The sequence below is a fragment of the Megalobrama amblycephala genome, linkage group LG10 (assembly GCF_018812025.1).
Source record: "Megalobrama amblycephala isolate DHTTF-2021 linkage group LG10, ASM1881202v1, whole genome shotgun sequence".
NCBI lineage: Eukaryota > Metazoa > Chordata > Actinopteri > Cypriniformes > Xenocyprididae > Megalobrama > Megalobrama amblycephala.
Genome location: NC_063053.1, coordinates 37,684,270 through 37,700,821, shown reverse-complemented (window position 1 = coordinate 37,700,821; position 16,552 = coordinate 37,684,270). Strand labels below are relative to the sequence as shown.

General features: G+C 37.2%; 1 protein-coding gene across 3 annotated transcripts; it reads right to left on the bottom strand.

The window, feature by feature from the left end:
- Positions 1 to 222: 222 nt before the first annotated feature.
- irf1a (interferon regulatory factor 1a) lies at positions 223 to 14,553 on the bottom strand. Of its 3 annotated transcripts, none has more exons than XM_048206029.1 (10): positions 14,488 to 14,553; positions 10,778 to 10,900; positions 10,477 to 10,666; positions 10,115 to 10,214; positions 8,477 to 8,656; positions 4,324 to 4,407; positions 4,122 to 4,235; positions 3,991 to 4,043; positions 1,368 to 1,461; positions 223 to 507 (listed from the first exon to the last, which is right to left on the bottom strand). In XM_048206029.1, the coding sequence occupies exons 3-10, from the start codon at positions 10,561 to 10,563 to the stop codon at positions 428 to 430; spliced, it is 792 nt and encodes a 263-aa protein (XP_048061986.1). In that variant the 5' UTR covers positions 10,564 to 10,666; positions 10,778 to 10,900; positions 14,488 to 14,553; the 3' UTR covers positions 223 to 427. The 3 variants fall into 3 exon arrangements, with proteins under 3 accessions (XP_048061986.1, XP_048061985.1, XP_048061984.1); XM_048206028.1 differs by lacking the exon at positions 14,488 to 14,553 and adding an exon at positions 11,374 to 11,469; XM_048206027.1 differs by lacking the exon at positions 14,488 to 14,553 and having other exon boundaries at positions 10,778 to 10,996.
- Positions 14,554 to 16,552: the final 1,999 nt, after the last annotated feature.

The window sequence follows — 16,552 nt, the reverse complement described above, 5'->3', positions numbered from 1 at the left end:
GTGTTTTTTTTGCTCATAATGTGGTAATATTCACTGGCTCGTATTCTTACTTGGGCTTAAATGGAAACAAGGTTTTGCTTCGATCCTAATTACACACACCTTAACCAGCTAATCAAGGTTTTCAGGATTCGCTATGAGAAACGCTAAAGGGCAGAATCCAACGTTCCTGCTGTTCTTAACCTTTGTCCTCATGTTCATTTGGGAATGAGGACGACACGCAGATTAACACACAGCATTAACTTTATTTAAAGACTTGAAAAACAAAAATAAAATGGCTTACATCTTCCCTTCTGTCACTATTATCAGTGACTCTGAGTCATTCAGGAAACATTTCACTGTCCTTTCATCAACGTGTCCGTTAATTAATGTGCGTTTCCTTCAGTTGAAAAATCAGATGGTGAAGTATGAACCTGCTGGTTGGGTTGATTTAGTCGTATTGGCCTGATGAGGTATTGTGAATATTACAGTCTGTCTGGAAGGAGTAACCTGAAAACTCCATCGTCTCACCTGAAATCAGAGGCGTTCAGGTTTCAGTGGCAAATCTCTTACGTTAGCTTGTGATCAAATGCTTTCATGGATTGTGTTCTCCAGTACTTAAAGAGATAGTTCACCCAAAAATGAGAATGTGATGTTTATCTGCTTACCCCCAGCGCATCCCAGATGTAGGTGACTTTGTTTCTTCAGTAGAACACAAATGATGATTTTTAACTCCAACCGTTGCCGTCTGTCAGCCGTATAATGCGTGTCAATGGGAACTCCGTCTATAAGAGTCAAAAAAACATGCACAGACAAATCCAAATTAAACCCTGCGGCTCGTGACGACACATTGATGTCCTGAGACATGAAACGATCGGTTTGTGCGAGAAACCAAACAGTATTTATATCATTTTTATCTCTAATACACCACTATGTCCAACTGCGTTCAGCACTCGGTTAGTGAGGTCTGATCGCGCTCTGATGACGGAAGTCTCGCTCTCATTGAAGCAAAGCGCGAGAGATCACTTCCGTCATCAGAACGTGATTTCTGACCTCACACACCAGATGCTCAAGGCAGTTGGACATAGTGGTGTTTTAAATGATATAAATACTGTTCAGTTTCTCGCACAAACCGATCGTTTCGTGTCTCAGGACATCAATGTGTCGTCACAAGTTTAATTTGGATTTGTCTATGCATGTTTTTTTACTCTTATTGACATGCGTTATACGACTGACAGACGGCAACGGAGTTAAAAATCATCATTTGTGTTCTACTGAAGAAACAAAGTCACCTACATCTTGGATGCGCTGGGGGTAAGCAGATAAACATCACATTTTCATTTTTGGGTGAACTAACCCTTTAAGTTTAGGATGTGAAGATGTTTTCTTACACAGGCATCCCATCCACATTGAGTTCTGTCTCCAGCCTCTGTCGCTCTCGTATGACGGACTCCAGTGATCCAAGTTCTTCAGGTGATCCACAATCTGCAGAACAAATGCACATGAGCTTCAATCCAACAATCATCTGATTCCTCCGAATTCATGTCGTGCTCCGTCCTGAAAATACTATTTAATGTCACATTGGACTAAACCTACTGACTTTGCTCACACAGGATATAAAAACATCCCAAAATCTTTTTTATTTTCTCAGTTTTTTTGAGGCGAAGCTAGAGTGAACTTTATCACTCAGACACTGAGGTGAATGAGCTTATGCAGCCTACATTTGGGTGGTGGATAGACATACAGATGCAGGAAAACCTTGACCTGGGAGGGATTCCTGGAAGCAGGTTAAGCAACTTAACCCAGATAAGTTTACTCAGAGTAAACAGATAACCTCAACTTTCGGTTCCAAAAACTGAGGTAAGTTTCAGGGTAAGAAACTGTTGCAACTCTCAATGTAAGAAAGTCTAGCCAGAAAGTTTGGGGTAGTTTGAAAGCTTGTCTGGTTTGATGTTGGTGGAAGATCCAGATGCAAAATCTGTTCATGCTTATCAGAAGCAAGGCTTCTGAAGATACGGATGTTCCAGCTTCGGTCAAGAGATCCTTAATCTTTGACGTCCTGAGGTCTCTTTTGTTCGACCATAATCTGATGTTAAATCCATAATGTTGTTATGATATACATTTTAAATCTGATTACTCCTGAGTTTCCAATGAATATAGCCTTTGAAAAGTCGTCATAGTTGGGTGAACTTCTATAGCGTTTACCCAGCTACATTTGATCTTACGATCATTTCTCAAATGTGAGAATGTGTGATTCAGAGAAGGTATGTAAAGTCAAAGACTATAGAATAACACAAGACGTGTCACTCGTATTGTTTTGAATAGAGGGTATGCACGTGACGTCACCGTCGACCGTTACGACTGCGGTCACGCTCACTGAGTGGCACAAGACTGAGCGGCAGCATTGGTTTTCAGCGTGAATGTCGCGAAAAACACACAAAACACATCCAAAATGGGAAAGAGCTTTGTGATTGACTGTACAAATAGCTTTGACACAAAACCTGAGGTATATATTTAAAAACTGCAGAAAGCAACAGGGAAAAAAGCAAATGGATCACTGCAATTCACAGAAACAGTGGACTCCAGGCAGAGAAACATGGATTTGCAGTTATCATTTTGTGTCAAATTGTTGGATTTTGAGGTAAAATCATACCGTATATATTGTATTGTTATATATTATGTTGACAACTCATCAATTAAATATTTCCCATCTTATATTCTGCATAATTGGGTGTTTTTCAATAAACAACACTGACAAAAACTATAGGCCTACTATAAAAACTATATATGTTTTAGGGCTGGACAATATGACGATATAACTTTGATATAAGTGATTACGCGGATTTAAACCTTTTATAAATATTGTAGTTATATAAAATATTCACATGCAGATTTGCTTTGTGTCTCCCCGCCGTCGAAATCAGGCACATATGTCAGGAAACACGATTCCAGGCTGCATGTCAATATCCAAGGATTAGGTTTATTTGACAAGTTGTAAGGAACACATTCAATTCCAACCTTTAGCGTAATTCGTTTGTTTTACTCGCGTTTTCGCAGTTTCCTCTGTTAAATCCAGTCACGCAGCAGGTTCTTTTGCCACTCAGTCCAGCTGAGGGAGCGCGCTTTCGGCGGGAAAGTGACGTCGATGCATACCCTCTATAGGAGAAAGTGTAACGCGCAATATGGCGGAATAAGTCCCGCCTTCTAAATAAGAGCCAATCGCCGACTGGTAAAGTCATCGCGTCACTTCAGCGGCCGTTAGAATCACCGGTTTCTATAGAAACGGTCAGACGCGCGCCTCCGAAGAGACGCGCATTTAGGTCTGCGCATGCGCATTAGCTTGATCCAGCCTGAAAAATACATTTGTTTTGTCATGATTCGAGCGTTTAGAAACTAAATTTATGAGCCGGTTGTTGTTAGATCTTATTGGTGATTTCAAATATGAAATTTAATCGTAAGGTTGGCGAACAGTTTTGGAGAATTTGATGTTTCCCGATTCAAAGAGATTGCATGATGCCCAGGATGCCCGAGAGGCGTTTCAAAGATGGCCGCCGAGTGAAATGACTTGTCTTAAAGGGACTTTGGTAAAGTGTACGCTTCTCTTCCAGATGTGAAATTCGTAAATCACAAATGATCTTGAAATTGTACGCGGCTGAATGGTTTCAGAGCTCCACCCTCTAAACGCCACCTAATTAATATCATTAACATATAAAAGATCACAACGCCCAAATCCTTTATTTGAGAACAGCGAGCAGCAAAAATTGCTTAGATTTCCAAATACCTGCAGTTCTCCCAGTCCCTGCCTCAAGGGAAAGTGTGTACGTCTGCTTCAAGTCAAAGAAAGTTTTTATAAATATGAACGCTGGCGTGGAATTTAGCATTAGCACACTCTAAGATCAATCCGTGCATACACACGTTTTATAAGCGAGGCCCATCATTTTTGCTTTTCCATTTGCTCCAGTAGCAAAATAAAAAACACAGCATGTGGTTTGTCACGTCCATCAGAGATCTTACCTTCAGCACTGCTTCTGTTTGCTCGTGCTCATCTGTTTTGTTCAGCTGCAGTCCTGCAGGGGTAATTAGTCATTTTAAACCTTAGTTAATCTTAACTCTTGTCCACAGACTAGTACAGGACAGGACCGTACCCTGTGAGCAGTAGATGGCCGGTCTCTCCTCCTCAACACACTTGGGAAGATCATCTTTTCTCAGGGATTCAGTCGTGGAACCGCCTCGATCGTCCGTGAACTTCCAGAAGGCCTCTGTAGCCACACGGGAAAGATATGGCATGTTCAGATATTTGCGGATGGAAGCTGGTGTTTCAGGTTGCCAACTGTCATTGGTAAGTACCTGTAAATCTCTCCAGCGGGATGTTCCTTTGTGCTGGAGGTGGAGGTGACGCTGCTTTACTGTCGGTCTCCAAACACCGTAAAGCTGAAGAGAAACACGTCACATCACATGAGTCTTATTTCTGCATTAGAAATACTGACCTAAATCACATTTAGGAACACAATTCATGCAAAAAAAATATTGTTGGTAAATGTATTGTTGGCTATATTTGACAAAGTGCTTTTCTAAGTCGCTTTGTATGGAAGCTTGTTTCCACCAGTGAATAAAAATATAAAGGTAATTGTGACATCTCGCAATTCTGACTTTCTTTCAATTACAAGTTTATATCTCGCAATTCTGACTTTCTTTCAAATTCAAGTTTATATCTCGCAATTCTGACTTTTTTCCCTCAATTACAAGTTTATATCTCGCAATTCGGACTTTTTTCCCGCAATTACAAGTTTATATCTCGCAATTCTGACTTTTTTTCCCTCAATTACAAGTTTATATCTCGCAATTCTGACTTTTTTTCCCTCAATTACAAGTTTATATCTCGCAATTCTGACTTTTTTCCCTCAATTACAAGTTTATATCTCGCAATTCTGACTTTTTTTCCCTCAATTACAAGTTTATATCTCGCAATTCTGACTTTTTTTCCCGCAATTACAAGTTTATATCTCGCAATTCTGACTTTTTTTCCCGCAATTACAAGTTTATATCTCGCAATTCTGACTTTTTTCCCTCAATTACAAGTTTATATCTCGCAATTCTGACTTTTTTCCCTCAATTACAAGTTTATATCTCGCAATTCTGACTTTTTTCCCCTCAATTACAAGTTTATATCTCGCAATTCTGACTTTTTTTCCCGCAATTACAAGTTTATATCTCGCAATTCTGACTTTTTTCCCGCAATTACAAGTTTATATCTCGCAATTCTGACTTTTTTCCCTCAATTACAAGTTTATATCTCGCAATTCTGACTTTTTTCCCTCAATTACAAGTTTATATCTCGCAATTCTGACTTTTTTCCCGCAATTACAAGTTTATATCTCGCAATTCGGACTTTTTTCCCGCAATTACAAGTTTATATCTCGCAATTCTGACTTTTTCCCCGCAATTACAAGTTTATATCTCGCAATTCTGACTTTTTTCCCGCAATTACAAGTTTATATCTCGCAATTCTGACTTTTTTCCCGCAATTACAAGTTTATATCTCGCAATTCTGACTTTTTTCCCGCAATTACAAGTTTATATCTCGCAATTCTGACTTTTTTCCCTCAATTACAAGTTTATATCTCGCAATTCTGACTTTTTTCCCGCAATTACAAGTTTATATCTCGCAATTCTGACTTTTTTCCCGCAATTACAAGTTTATATCTCGCAATTCTGACTTTTTTTCCCGCAATTACAAGTTTATATCTCGCAATTCTGACTTTTTTTCCCGCAATTACAAGTTTATATCTCGCAATTCTGACTTTTTCCCTCAATTACAAGTTTATATCTCGCAATTCTGACTTTTTTCCCGCAATTACAAGTTTATATCTCGCAATTCTGACTTTTTTTCCCTCAATTACAAGTTTATATCTCGCAATTCTGACTTTTTTTCCCTCAATTACAAGTTTATATCTCGCAATTCTGACTTTCTTTTAATTACACATTTATACTGTATCTTGCAATTTTGACTTTCTTTCAAATTCAATTTTTTTTCTCACAATTCTGACTTTCTTTCAATTATAAGTTTATGGTGGATCCAAAATGGTCAATATTCATATTCATGCATTTTATTCATATTTCATGTTAAAGGTCCCGTTCTTCGTGATCCCATGTTTCAAACTTTAGTTAGTGTGTAATGTTGTTGTTAGAGTATAAATAAAATCTGTAAAATTTTAAAGCTCAAAGTTCAATGCCAAGCGAGATATTTTATTTAACAGAAGTCGCCTACATCGAACGGCCAGTTTGGACTACATCCCTCTACTTCCTTCTTTAATGACGTCACTAAAACAGTTTTTTGACTAACCTCCGCCCACAGGAATACACAAGAGTTGCGTTTGTAGAGTGTGTTTGTCGCCATGTCGTCGAAACGGTGTTATTTTCATCCCGCAGTCCAATCACCGGGTCTGATTCCGGCTCAAATTGATAGGGTAAAATTAAAGACATGTTTACAGTAACACTGAGCGCGTGCATCTCCACGTTATGGAGGCGTGACCTTTCCGGGCAAGATGCGCTAAGCTGCTGTCGAATCACAACACAGGAACCGCTGGCACAATCAGAACTCGTTACGTATTTCTGAAGGAGGGACTTCATAGAACAAGGAAGTCATCAGCCCGTTTTTATGACAGTGGAAACAGCGGTATACAGATAAGTAAATTATGTGAAAAATACTGTGTTTTTTTACACGCGAAACATGAACACGTGTTATATTGCACACTATAAACACAATCAAAGCTTCAAAAAACCACGAAAAACGGGACCTTTAATCATTTATGGCTTATGATTTATCAACACTGATTTCATATATTCATGTACTCCTACTCCATATATTAACCCTCATCATATTTTCAAGTATTTACTCTTTATTGTACTCTTTTATGGTTATTCTTATTTTATCTTTAAGAGTATGTATGCTTGCTATATTCAATAGTTCTTCAAAGTGTTCCAGTGTGACAGGTCATGTTGACATATTTGTGGTTAGATATTGGACGCCTGCCAAGTACTGAAGTGATGATGTTTTCAGAATTAGTTGCTCATTTGAACTTGACGTACCTTTGTATGAAAATATGTCTGTTTCCATTTCTTCAGACATGAGATAATGCAAGATCTGCAATATTCTCTTAAAGGTGTCAAAACAACACCTTCGGTATCTCTTTTCATCTTTCTTTGACATTTGACCAGTCACTCTGACCTAGCCATTACACCAACTATGACATAATGAATCTGTTTGACCTTTTCTTATTAGACCAAAACATGAGTTTGAGTGGGATGTAAGTTTTCCTATGCTTATGGTATAAAACAGACTGGCTCTTTGATAGTTTAACTTTCTTTGCTCTTTTTGCTTCTCACATTTCTTCTGCATCTTCTCTTCTACCTCTCATTTCATTCTGCAGATATCTTAATTTTGTTACAATAGATACAATACTCTGGATTTTATTATAAACTATTATTTAATTGATTAATTTGTTTGTCGCTATAATTTTTACGTAACAAACTAATTATTCCTTATTCAAATTTGATCTCTGACATAATCACTGCTGGACTGCCTGGATCTCATTTTCTCAATTTTTGCATCAGTTTATATCTTGCAATTCCAACTAAACTCACAATTATGAGGAAAAAGTTTTTTTTTATTATTATTATTCTGTGGCAGAAACCAGTTTCCACAGTATTTGGATAAAAGTGTCATCTAAATGAATAAATGTAAATGCGTACACAGATGCACTTTTTCTGTCTCCTCACTGAGTTCCAAATTATTATGCAAGTGACGTATCAGCAGGATTTCAGTGCAATGAACATTCAGATTTTAGTTTTTCAAAGAAAGTGTTTGTTTGTTTTATTTCTCATGTCTTCTCAGATAACTCAATCTCAGACAGGTTTGCTGAGTAGTTTGCCAGCTCTTCTTAGGTAAATGGAAAACATACTTAAAGAGGTTATTCCACATTATTAAGCAAGTCACAGTTCTCATGAAATATGGGGGGAAGAAAGATCTTTCTGAAGATAAAAATCATGAAATGTTATATGCAAAAGGCAAAATCAGCTAATATTGATCAAAATCTAAATGGAGATTGTTGAACTGTCAGAAGATCTGTGAGTGATTTAGAGCACTGAAGATTAAGCTTATTAAGGGAAGTTAAATGAATTGTATTAAAAGGGAATGTATAAAAAGCCACGGTATGCAGCAAACAGGAATTTGAAGCCGCTGGTGTCTCTAGAGTCTCTCCATGCAAGCTGGCAGATTTGTGTTTACCTAAGAAGAGCTGGCAAAACATTTAACAAACCTGTCTGAGATTGATACCGGTTATCTAAAAAAATATTAGAAATAAAACAAACAGACATTTTCTTTGAAAAACTAAAATACTACTCATATGTCACTTACATAATAATTTGAAACACACAGTATATGTTTGTGAAAACTATAAATATTGAAATGATTTTCCAAAAAGTTTATATGTGCAAATACCTTTGCGCCTCTTTATTGTTTTGCTGTGTGGAAGGAGAATATAAACTCTGAAAGCGTTGTGGCCTTTCTTGATGCTTTTGTCTTGAAGCTCTTTGACGTCCGTCAGGGAATTGAGTGCGCATCGGAAGTTTGCTTTCCATGTCTTGGGATCGGGTTTGTCTATGCCAGGTTTGTATCTCCCTAAAATCCATGAAAGCAGAGTTTGTTTGCATGATTGCTATCTACAGTGCCAGTTTTCCATACAATTCAGTTGTATGCCTGGACAAGTGGATAAGTGTTTGGTAAAAATGCATACAGTTGTTGCAGATGTGGTGCACAAAAACTATTCAGACATATATCGCAATTAAAAATGTAAAAATATTGTTGTGTTATATATCAAAACAAGTCACATTAATTTTAAATACACCACATTTTTCAGTCATATTTCACAACATAAAGTGTTTTAGCTTTTCAAAATATCAAGCAATAGATATATTGGTCAATAAAAGAAGACAAAAAGGTTGTCAAATTTTGTGGAACATGTTGATAGTTGTTATGATTCTCTTCACATCGAGTTCATTCTGGGAAAAGCTCTGGTGTCACTTGGTTTGATATTTTATATCTAATGAAAAAACACTTTTAAGTACCACTTTTGTGTCCAAACACTTTTTTAGGGCCGCCGTGTATGGAATCAGATTTTGTGGATGAGTTCAGTGAAGACTGACCCTACAGCGAATCTGCATTCGCTCAGTGAAAACTTGGACGATTTCAACGCAGCTGGTGTCATTTGGTAATTAATGTACAATGCATATGCTACCATGCATGTATAGCAAATAGTTAACCTCAAGCATTATTATTCTTCAAAATGTTTAATTATTCTGATCAATTCTTGGCAATTTGCAATTACACTCTTAATCATGTTTTACTTAGTGTGAAGAACATTTTAATAATCTAAAGAACCTTTGGTTACACTTTATTTTGATAGTCCACTTTAGACATTATACTAACTATAAGTAACTTTGCAACTACATGTCATTTAACTCTCATTAGAGTATCAGTAGGCTAGACTTTTAGGTTAGGAGGTAGAATAAGTTCACATGTACTTGTAGAAAGTTGAATGGACCATCAAAATAAAGTGTTTGCAGATATTACTACTAATACTCTAATGACTGATAGTTGCAGAGTCACTTAGCAGAATGTCTAAAGTGGACTATCAAAATTAAGTGTTACCTCACCTCTTTACTATACACTTTTAAAAATAAGGTTCTTTCTTCGCATCAACGGTTCCATGAAGAATCTTGAACATCCATGTTTCCTTTCCATTAGACAACAGGTTAAGTATTTTTAAGGAACTGATTGATCTCTGAAATGTTCTTTGAGGAACCAAAGATGTTCTTCCATGGCATCACTGTGAAAACCATCTTCTGGATGTTAAAGGTTCTTCATGGAACCATCAATGCCAATAAAATATATCTAAGAGAGTATATGATTATCACAAGTGAACTAAAATAAGTATATTTGAATCAGAAAATCTTTGGATTAATCTTTTGAGATTTTCACAGATATCAGGTTGGAAACATGATATGAAGCATATTTGTCTTAATCAAGCTATAGACATTAGTTTTTATGTGTTTTAATCAGAGACGTCGGTCACTTTACCTGTGTGGATCGCCCAGTTTCGGAACAGAGTCGCGTCCTTCTCGATATTCCAGCCGTGCCGGGCCGCATGTTTCCAGGGAATCTGGAAAACTCTGGCCGACTACAGTTTGATGCAGTGTAAAGAGAGCACAGAAACTGAGATTTCTACACTCTTAGAAATAAGGTTATAGAATCTTGGGGTTCTTGATGCAATTTTATAGAACTTTGAGCCTTTTCTTCTACATCTGTATAGTAGTAAATCCAGCATTTGAGTTAATTCAGCAGGATGTGATTTGGCTCAAATATCAGGGTAAGATGGAATTCTAGATGTAGGAAAGTGATCAATGAATCAAACAGTGTGAGTTTAAAGCAGCAGATCTCACCTCGTCCAGCCACATGACTCCAGGATATCTGCCCGAATCGATCTGTTCCTCCAGCCAGGGCCGTAAGCGCAGGCGTCCCTGATGCATCTCTGGAGTCTGATGGACAGGTTTCAGCTGGTGCTCGGGGTGATTTACTCCAGATGTGTCCTCAATGCAGCCGCACCATCGCCTTCATGCAGACATGAGCTTCCTTCAGACACAAACACACAGCGGTACTGAAACACATCACAGAAAGCAGTGACACGCAGGAGGAAACATCACACCTCATTCAGTCAAGAGTGAAATCCCAGCCTCCTCGTACCTGCACCAACAGGTTTGGAGGGTTTCCTTCAAACCGCAGGATGATTTCTGTGGTAATGGGGGGGCCAAACACAGTCACGCCTCGTCGATCTGACGCTTCTGATGTGAGTTACTCCACTGAAACCTGCAAATGCATTTTATTAGTGAAAGATAATTATTACTGCAGGGACGAACAAACTGCAGAAGAAACTGAAGCATCTTTCAGCTGATAAAATATCCAAATCTCTGTGCAGCTCAATACTCTGAGATGTATGATTGTTACTGTGGCATATTTGTGCCATAAGAGTTACACGTTAGATTGTTATCAGTCTCAGCTATGTTGATGAGTCATTTCTGCTTCGCCTTATTTCCTGTGAACTTCATGCATCTCAGGTATTTTCCGATGAAACAAGTATTGGTCTCGCTCTATTCATTCGCAAATATTTTGCTAGAATTCAAACTTCCGGGAAACAAACAAACAGCCATTTTCTCAACTAGTCAGCAGGCTGTAGTTTGGTAGCAGATAAAAAGTAAATTGTGAATCAGGACCAGCTCTGATTGATAATACAGGTCAATGATTGCAGCTGATGACATATATATATATATATATACACTCACCGGCCACTTTATCAGGTACACCTGTTCAACTGTTCTTCAAATATCTCATCAGCCAATCACATGGCAGCAACTCAGTGCACTGAGGCAAGTTGACATGGTGAAGATGATCTGCTGAAGTTCAAACTGAGCATCAGAATGAGGAAGCAAGCTGATTTAAGTGACTTTGAACGTGTCATGGCTGGTTTGAGTATATCAGAAACTGTTGATCTACTGAGATATTCATGCACAACCAGAGCCTGAAAATAAAAAGGGAACCTATAATGCCCCTTTTACAAGTTTCAGCTCAAAATACCCCACAGATCATTTATTATAGCTTGTCAAATTTGCCCCTATTTGGGTGTGAGCAAAAACACGCCGTTTTTGTGTGTCCCTTTAAATGCAAATGAGCTCCGCTTTCCAGAAGAGGGCGGAGCTTTAACAGCTCAACAACAACAAAGCTGGAGAATCTCACGCAGCCAAAATGACGAAAGTGTTCAGCCTTACATTGTTCAAACCGGAGTCGACACTGATGGAGAGACTCAGGAAGAAGTTACAACTTTTAGACGTTTCTGAATGGTTAGTGGATAAATTGATGTAGTTGCTGTGGAGTTGATTCAACTCATCCACTAGCATGTGCCGTCATGTTCATCTTTTGTGTTGAATTGACCCTCGTTTGTGAAGCAGTCCGGCGTAAAATGACGGCATGACAACAACACTCTACTACAACAACTCTTCCTCTTCTCTAAAGCAGCCCAACGCTGCATCGCCACGAAAGTTTAACCCTTGCTAATTTAGTTCGTTACTTATGCACTGTTTAAGAAGTTTTCTGTGCGCAAACATCAGAAACGCACAGAAATCCGCGTCTCAGACAGTACGAGAACACTGAATCAAGCTCTCTATCACATCTTGTTGCGCTTCAGTGGATGTATTCAAACAAAATTATGTCAAAATGCCGTTCTTTGCAAGTATCCTTGTAAACATAGTTCAGTAACATAGTTATGCAGGTGTATCAGTATATTGGATCCGTGCATCAGCTCTTAAAGTGACAGCAGCCTAATAACCTTGCTGATGTCTGTGTTCTTAGTGTTAATCAAACATCAAAAGACAAAGAACAATCACTCGTTGCTTTTGACTGTGTAACTTTAATAATGATTAACAGATATGGAAGTCTCATCCAGTGGTTTATATGCAAACACATAGACATGCACATTTCCCAACACTGAATATTATAATATTTTCCTGTATGTGAGCTTTTGGAACATTTTCAGTGTTAGAAAAAAAAATACTAATATTTGAGGCTTTTCTGCAGCTCAGGTAATATTTCAACCTTCAGCCTTTGCCTCCAGTTCTTCAGTGTAAATCTGGTTTGTAATTTTGTCACAGCTATCTTATGTTTACATAAGACCTGCATCATTAAATGCAAGCTATCTTCCCTAGTAAGTGAATAATAAACAAGTAATCCAATAGGAGGAAACCAAACCAAACAGCAGCAGAACATGCCAAGACAATAACTGACAAGAAACTACAGAAATCACAGATTATATATAGACACAAGATAGCAAGCAAACAAAACTAGACTAACAGGTAACCAAGGAAACAAACACAGGAAGTGAAAACAACAATGGGAACAAAATACAAACTAAAAGTCCCAGAAGTCAGCCTAAATGTGACAGTAATTCAGAAATTGGGTCATTTAACTGTGCATTTATTAATTATTTTTTAAATCTATTTGTCCACCTGTTAATAAATGATTGCTCAGTTGATTGATTGATCACATGATTATATGAGCCCCCAATGATTTTTCTTCACACTGACCAAATACAGAAGCAAAAATGACCAAAATGATCAAAAACTGCATAGGCCCAGCAAGACCTTTTTAATATTATTTATTTCATTCGCATTGATCACTGTAGATCCTGCTGTCTGTGACAGAAATCAGACGGACGCCTGGGGCACGTTCAAGCTCACACCGGTGCGCAACGTTTTGCTACGGTTTCCGGGTTGAACGACACGTTTCCTGGAAACGGTGTGCAACGGGTTTGAGATGCGTTTTCTCTCGTTTGGTGGGTGTGTCAGAAATGTCAGCCCAATCAGCGGCAAGCTGTAAATAACCCACGCGGTATTAAAGAGACAGCTCGCACACTGGGTATTAATGTAACATAAAAATACTTTACTTATATATTTTGGTGTTGTATTGTGAAGTTACACTTTAATAAACTTTTCTATACTCCTCTGATTATATAATGGTAAATATTACAATATCAAAGCACAACAACAGTGATCAGCAATAATGATAAGCCTATTAAACAATAAAATAATATAGATCATAACACAGTCTTGGAGGTAAGAAGTGGATTATCCTTCACCTGAAATGTTTGTCTTTTCATCCTGAGATGCAAGGCAAATGTTGTATCAAAATAATTAGAAGTTTTCACAAATCCCTTCACTCGATTGGGATGTTCTCTTTTATTCTGGACGGCAAGGGCAGTGGCTGTAACATCGAGGGTACTTTGCAATATTAAACATGTTTATATCGATATCATCAGGTTCAAAAAGAACACAAAGAATGGCCTTCTCAGTTGCCATAGTTGCAACGCTTGCGTCATCACAACAGGGTGTTCAACGCGCCACCGTTTCCGTTTAAAAAACGTTTTGCAACGTTTTGTCGGGGCTGAACGCAACCCTGTGTTTGAGACCAGCACTGTCACATGATCATGTTTCCTCAGGCTGAGCTTCAGAATCTTTACAGAAATGATGTCATAATGGAATCCCAGCGAATAAAAATATGTTCTAAGAACGTTTTGCTCAGGGCCGGGTCTAGAGGGGGGCTAAGAGGGGCAATGCCCCCCCAGATTTCTCTTGTGCCCCTCCAACATCCCCAGGATACTCATTTTTTTTGTGATAGCAGACAAAATGTAAAAAATATATAAACACTAAATTAGTTACATACGCGCATTACTAGACACGTTGTGCGGTTGTGCATCCTTTTACAGTTCTCCCTCACAGACACGCTCAGCACTTCAGGTGCTCACACCATGCTAGAATTGCCATAATTACAAGATTTCAACTTGTAAAAAGCATTTATGTCCTCATCCACATCCTTTTTCTAAGAAGTTTTCCAAGACTTTTGCACACCTTATCTGATCACTTCAAGACGGCCATTGACGATCACATGAGCAGATGACATGCAGCTCCTTCATAAATGCGCTCTCGTCTCTATTTAAACGCGCACACACCGTTAATATATTTGCTACATGATCATGGAACACTTGGAAATTTATCTTGGAATTTTAAAAATGTAATTTCCAAGTCATGAAAAATCTCAAAAATTAATTAAAAAAAAAAAAAAAAATAGATGTAACTACTCTAGTAAAATATAAAATAGTTTTGTTCAGCTCTAAAATATTCTATCAGCACATTGCGCTATTTGTCGAATAGTAGCCTATTTTTTGATGTGATAACACCTTTCAGAATCTGCAAAATATCAATAATTTAAAAAATAAATAAATAAGTGAGATCAATTTTTTTTTTTTTGCAACAAAAATGTATTATTATGAGATGTTTACATATAGCCCACAATATATAATATCTGCCTTTACACAAATTAAGTAGTTCAAAACTTTACATACACTTAATTTATTCTCAGTACTGTGTGTCATTAATTTACAACTATTTTTATGATTTTCTTTATGATAAGTCCCATGTTTGAGACTCTTCTCATACCCAACTGTTACAAATGGTGAAAACATTTACCGATACTTCAGAAGGAAACAATGCATTAAAATTCAGGGGTATAAACATTTGCACAGGATGGTTGAGGGGTAAATTGTTTTTATTTTGTCTTCTGGAAAGTGTTTTATGAAGCTTTTGTAGGACAGAACTAAAAAAAAAAAAAGTAGATCTTTAAATAAAATAAGAACTTCCAGTATTATTCTAGTCAGAATTTCCAGTCATCCTGTTCATAGGTTTACAACGCACTGGCTCTCTAGTGACAACAACACACACTATTAAGAATCAAGCATATAACCATAATGCAACCAGCTCTTCTAATGGTTTAAATTTCTTCAATGAACCAAGTTGTCTTCTTCCACTTTTAAATTTTACCATTCTTAAATATTTAGAATAAATCCAAAATTCTTTCTGCAAAACAGAAAACAATGGCTTTGTTTTAAGGAACTTACAGTAAATTAATATAACATGAATATAACATTTTCCCAAAATGAAAATATTGTTCAGTAGAAATTGAATGTGTACATCTTCCATTATTATACCAAAAGTTATGTAATATTTAGAAAATGAAGTAATCAAATTAATTGTAATTTTAAGCCATTCGTATGTTAGACCAAAAGTCTCTAAACAGTCTAATTAAACAGTTGTACTAACTAAACAGTCAAAAAACAAATGTACTGTTGTTTCAATTTCAGAATCACAGAAAGTACTTTTGTGATTTATATTAAATTTGAAGCTGTTATTAATCTGAAAAAATCTGAAAAATGGAGGAAACTGTTTAGTAGTTAAAAGGGGGTGGGGGGGGGATCATAAACCTATGAATCATAAATCATATTATGCTGCCCCATCAAGTTTTCGAAATGCCCCCCCAGTCACGCAATCCTAGAACCGGGCCTGGTTTTGCTTATGTTCCCATTAAGTTATGAAAGCAGTTATTTCTGAATGTTCAAAATGTCCAGTCTTTTTAAACTTTTATTTTAAAATTTTAAAGGTTTATTTACTTTTTTTTCCAACCCTTATATCGTTATACGAATGATGAGGGTATCATTCTTCAAACATTTTGGGAACGTTACTTTAGAATGTTCTCCTGAAAACAAGTAGCAACATTTAAAAAATTTCATTCCATCAACGTCAACATTCATATCAACATTCCATGAACGATGTATAAATAATGTTTTTGTGCTAACGTTTTGAGAGCATATAACACTGAACTGACATTCTATCAATGTTACTGGAAGAACGTTTGTTCATAACCTTGAGAGAACCTTGGCAGAACGCTCCCTGTCAGCGCTCTGCTGGTGCTGTTCACCTGTCGGCCACCAGAGGCCCTCAGTCGACTGTTTATTTATTTATTTATTTATTTATTTATTATTTTTTATTTTTATTTTTTGTGCCTCTCTGTTGGTGGTTTATTTATGGTGTCCTATGTGTTTCTGAGCAGCTTTATGTCAGTAATGTAAGCCCCGCTGGT

Coding starts and splice junctions, on each gene's coding strand:
- irf1a (XM_048206029.1), bottom strand. CDS start 10,563: ATGCATCAGGGACGCCTGCGCTTACGGCCCTGGCTGGAGGAACAGATC. Junction 4,044..4,121: donor GGCCATCTACTGCTCACAGG/GTACGGTCCTGT, acceptor TTACCCCTGCAG/GACTGCAGCTGAACAAAACA. Junction 1,462..3,990: donor AAACAGAAGCAGTGCTGAAG/GTAAGATCTCTG, acceptor TTTGTTCTGCAG/ATTGTGGATCACCTGAAGAA.